Source organism: Octopus bimaculoides, chromosome 7 (genome assembly GCF_001194135.2).
Source record: "Octopus bimaculoides isolate UCB-OBI-ISO-001 chromosome 7, ASM119413v2, whole genome shotgun sequence".
Classification (NCBI taxonomy): Eukaryota; Metazoa; Mollusca; class Cephalopoda; order Octopoda; family Octopodidae; genus Octopus; species Octopus bimaculoides.
In genome coordinates this window covers 44,481,403-44,485,201 of record NC_068987.1, presented here as the reverse complement: position 1 = coordinate 44,485,201, position 3,799 = coordinate 44,481,403, and the positions used below count along the sequence as shown (strand labels likewise).

The 3,799-nt window shown below is 36.4% G+C and overlaps 1 protein-coding gene across 1 annotated transcript in view; it reads left to right on the top strand.

Moving 5' to 3' along the window:
- Window positions 1-3,799, top strand: part of LOC106868606 (eukaryotic translation initiation factor 3 subunit L-like) — a 43,096-nt gene that overhangs the window by 18,288 nt on the left and 21,009 nt on the right. The window contains exons 10-12 of the mRNA XM_052969414.1: window positions 844-1,028; window positions 2,042-2,175; window positions 3,631-3,730. Coding sequence (XP_052825374.1) covers window positions 844-1,028; window positions 2,042-2,175; window positions 3,631-3,730 — 419 coding nt within the window. The remainder of the gene's footprint in view (window positions 1-843; window positions 1,029-2,041; window positions 2,176-3,630; window positions 3,731-3,799) is intronic.

Sequence of the window (3,799 nt, the reverse complement as noted above, 5' to 3'; positions counted from 1 at the left end):
ATGTTTATAACTCACTTGCAATTTTTTTATTTGTATTGTAAAGCTGTTGTTGTTTAGTAGCTGGTCATCTCTAACTGAGCAGAGTTGGCTTTCCAGTCATGACCATCCTGTCTTTCCCTTGAGCATAGCTTATCCAGGACTACATTATCCAACATGTCCCTTTCTTTTCAAAGTGGTGGGGTGTAGTTAGATATTTGGCTGCTATTTTTAACAAGTTGGGGGAATCATACACAAGTTTTCTTGGCTCATTATTTTGAAGTATTTTGTCATTGTGCTTGACTATCAGTCTTTGGCCCTTAATAACAAGTTCAGCATGGGAACATCAAGGACACAGGTTGTATTTTGACTTTAATTATTACATTGAATCCCTAATCAACAAATTTATTCATTGAGCCTTTTGATACCAGCTCACTTGAGACTGCCCATTGGTTATATGATCTGGCTTCTCACAACAGCCCTACAATATCGTTCTAAAAATTAAGTTACCTCATCAAAATCTCAAAACTACAAGATAATGCTTCGTTGAATTCAAAATAATATGAATAAAGAAGCATTGCTTTTGACAGAATAATGTAAATACTAATTAAGTTATGTTCAAAACACCAGCTTAATGGCCAAGTTTTTTATTACTAAGTTCTTCATTATTTTCAAAATTAACTGAAACTAAGGCAGTGTATTTCAGTAGAAATATGGTAACAAAAAGGTTAATGTGTATGCAGCCCTATAACTTGGGGTTAGATTGTTTGCAAAGATTTATAATTGAAATATACTGTTAACTAGATTAAAATTTCTTTTAGCCTGACGTTTTTCTGGAGAATTTAAATGAAGCTAACAATTTCTAATATTCCCACTTTCAGAATAAATATTCTTGTGTGCCAGCATGCCAGATCACCACCTTTTATTATGTTGGATTTGCCTATATGATGATGCGCCGGTACCAAGATGCCATTCGTACATTCTCCAACATTTTACTCTATATCCAGCGTACTGAACAGATGTTCCAGTATAAGGTTCAGCTGTATGACCAGGTATGGATGTCACTGTTAATACTTCATTCATTATTTTAATTGAGAGAAAGGCCTCAGGATGGCAGAATCATTAGCAGTCAGACAAAATGTTGATGACATTTCATCTGTCTTTATATTCTTTCAAATTCTGCTAAGATCAACTTTGCCCTTCATCCTTTCAGGCTCAATAAATTATCATTCAAGCATTGGGGTCAGTGTAATCAAATATGATAGAATAGCTATGACACTACAGAGCATGTATTTATATAATTCGGTTGTATGATGTCACTGTTAATACTACACTTATTATTTTAGTCTAAATATTGCACAGAAGCTGTGTGGTCGAGGTGTTAAACTACTGAGCTTATATTTGTAACTTCAAATCTCATGCTCCTTGTCAAAACATTTAACTCTACATGTTTCGCATTGTATCACTCTAGCCTGGTTAGCTGCAGGAAAGGTATCTCGTACTGAAATGTCTGGCTTTGATTAATATTACATGTTTGGCCAGACCAGATATCAGTTACTTATGTCACTTTGTTAAAATCTAGCTATATATTATATGTATTGTTTTCATTACTATCACTTTATGCTAATTTTTACATGTACAGTTACTGCACATCCTGTTTCTCTAATCACTGCTTAGACAAGTAGTGAAGTCTTTTGTGAGGACGTTGAAGAGGATCTAAACATGTTCAGAGTTGTTTCCCTATGCTTGTCAGAATAATTTGACTGTATGGAGCATTGACTAATATTGTCTTAGGCTCACTACACATTTTTTTCAGTGATCACTATATTAAATATATCAGCACTAACTTAACTATTGTTTTTTTTTTTTCCTACTGGTGGTGTTTCTGCGTAATTTCTCTTAGTAATCTATTTTCTACTGTATACAGAGGTCTGTTCCTCATTAAATCAGTAACTGAGTTTTAATTACTTGTTGCTAACTAATCATGTTTTAACCTTTTGATGATATATTCCTGAAAGATACCTGCTTTTGCCACTGTTTTTCTTCTCTTCTCTTCACTTTACAGATCAACAAAATGAATGATAAAATGTACATGTTGTTGGCCATCTGCTTGGTTCTTCATCCGATGCGTATTGATGAAAGTGTTCATTTCAGGTTACGGGAAAAATGTGGAGACAGTATGTTAAAAATGCAAATGGGGTGAGTCAGTTCTTTTCATATTTGATCCCTTTTCTTTTAGTCTGTTAGCACTGAATTCTAAATGTTGCTGAGGAAAAAAGAAATGAAATTTAATTCTTTTGATACCAACTGGCTGCCTGAGCCCAACCCTGGTTCTATGATGTCCCAGACAGTTTAGATAATGACAGAATTATTGCACTCAATTAGGCAATTCTCATCATTATCTTCATCATTTAGCATCTGCTTTTCATGCTGGCATAGGTTGGGCGGTTTGACCGAAGCTGGTAAGATGGAAGGCTACACCAGATTCCAATCTGATTCAGCTTGTTTTCTATGGCTGGATGCCTTTCCTAATACAAATCACACCAAGAGTGGAGTGTAGTGGTACCTTTTACGTGCCAGTTACATGACACCAGCATTGGCCCTGTATACAATTTCACTTGGCTTAACGGGTTTTCTCAAGCACAGCATATCGCCAAAGGTCTCGATCACTTATTGACTTTGTGAGGCCCAATGTTTGAAGGGTGCTTTTTATGTGCCAATTACATGACCTTGGCATCAGCCTTAACTATGATTTCACTTGGTTTCACAGATTTTCTCCAGCACAGCATATTGCCAAAGGTTTCGGTCAATAGTCATTTCCTCCATGAGGCTTGATGTTCAAAGATCATGTTTCACCACCTTGTCTCGTGTCTTCCTGGGTCTACCCCTTCCACAGGTTCCCTCCACAGTTACAGATTAGCGCTTCTTTACACAACTGTCTTCGTCCATATGCATCATGTGACCATACCAACACAGTCGTCTCTCTTGCACACTGAATCTCTTACCTCTTATGTCCAACTTTTCTCTCAAGACGCTTACATGCTCTCCTACATGCACACTGACATTGCATATCCATTGAAACATACCAGCTTTATTTCTTTCGAGTCTTTGCATGTCCTTGGTGGTCACGGCCCATGTAGCATGGCTGTTTGCACACAGGCATCATACAATCTGGCTTTCACTTTGAAGGAGAGGCCCTTAGTTACCCACAGAAGTAGAAGCTCTCTGAACTTTGCCCAGCCTATTATTCTAACAGCTACACTCTGAGCATTCGCTTCTGCTTCTGACTTAGTCACCTAGATAATGGAGGCTATCAACTACTTCTAGCTTTCCCCACTGGCATTTGATGGGGTCTATTTTCTGTACATTTTTAGTGTTTATTGTACCTGTGCTATATTTGTATTTTCCTGAATTGCTTTAGTTTCAATATTGATCTTGCCGATACATGTTCCTAAAACCAAAGATCACCACTAATGTCTTTGCCAGCAATGATGATGATTATAGGACAAAGAGGAAGTGATCCAAGGGGTAGGGGCTATAGTGTTTCTAATGTTTAAATAGGATTGTTGTTGCTGAAAGGGAAATATTTTGTATCTCCATGCTTACTTGAATCTGCTTTATTAATCCTAAGTTTGTTTTACTTTTTATTTGCAGAAGTATAAATGATTTTGAGCAGTGCTTCAGTAGAGCCTGTCCGAAATTCTTGTCTCCTGTTACACCTGATTATGAAAAGGAAAATATGAACTTCAGCAAGGTATCTTTATATTTTATTTTGCTTTATATCTTTTATATTAAATGTGTGTGTATATATATATATATATAT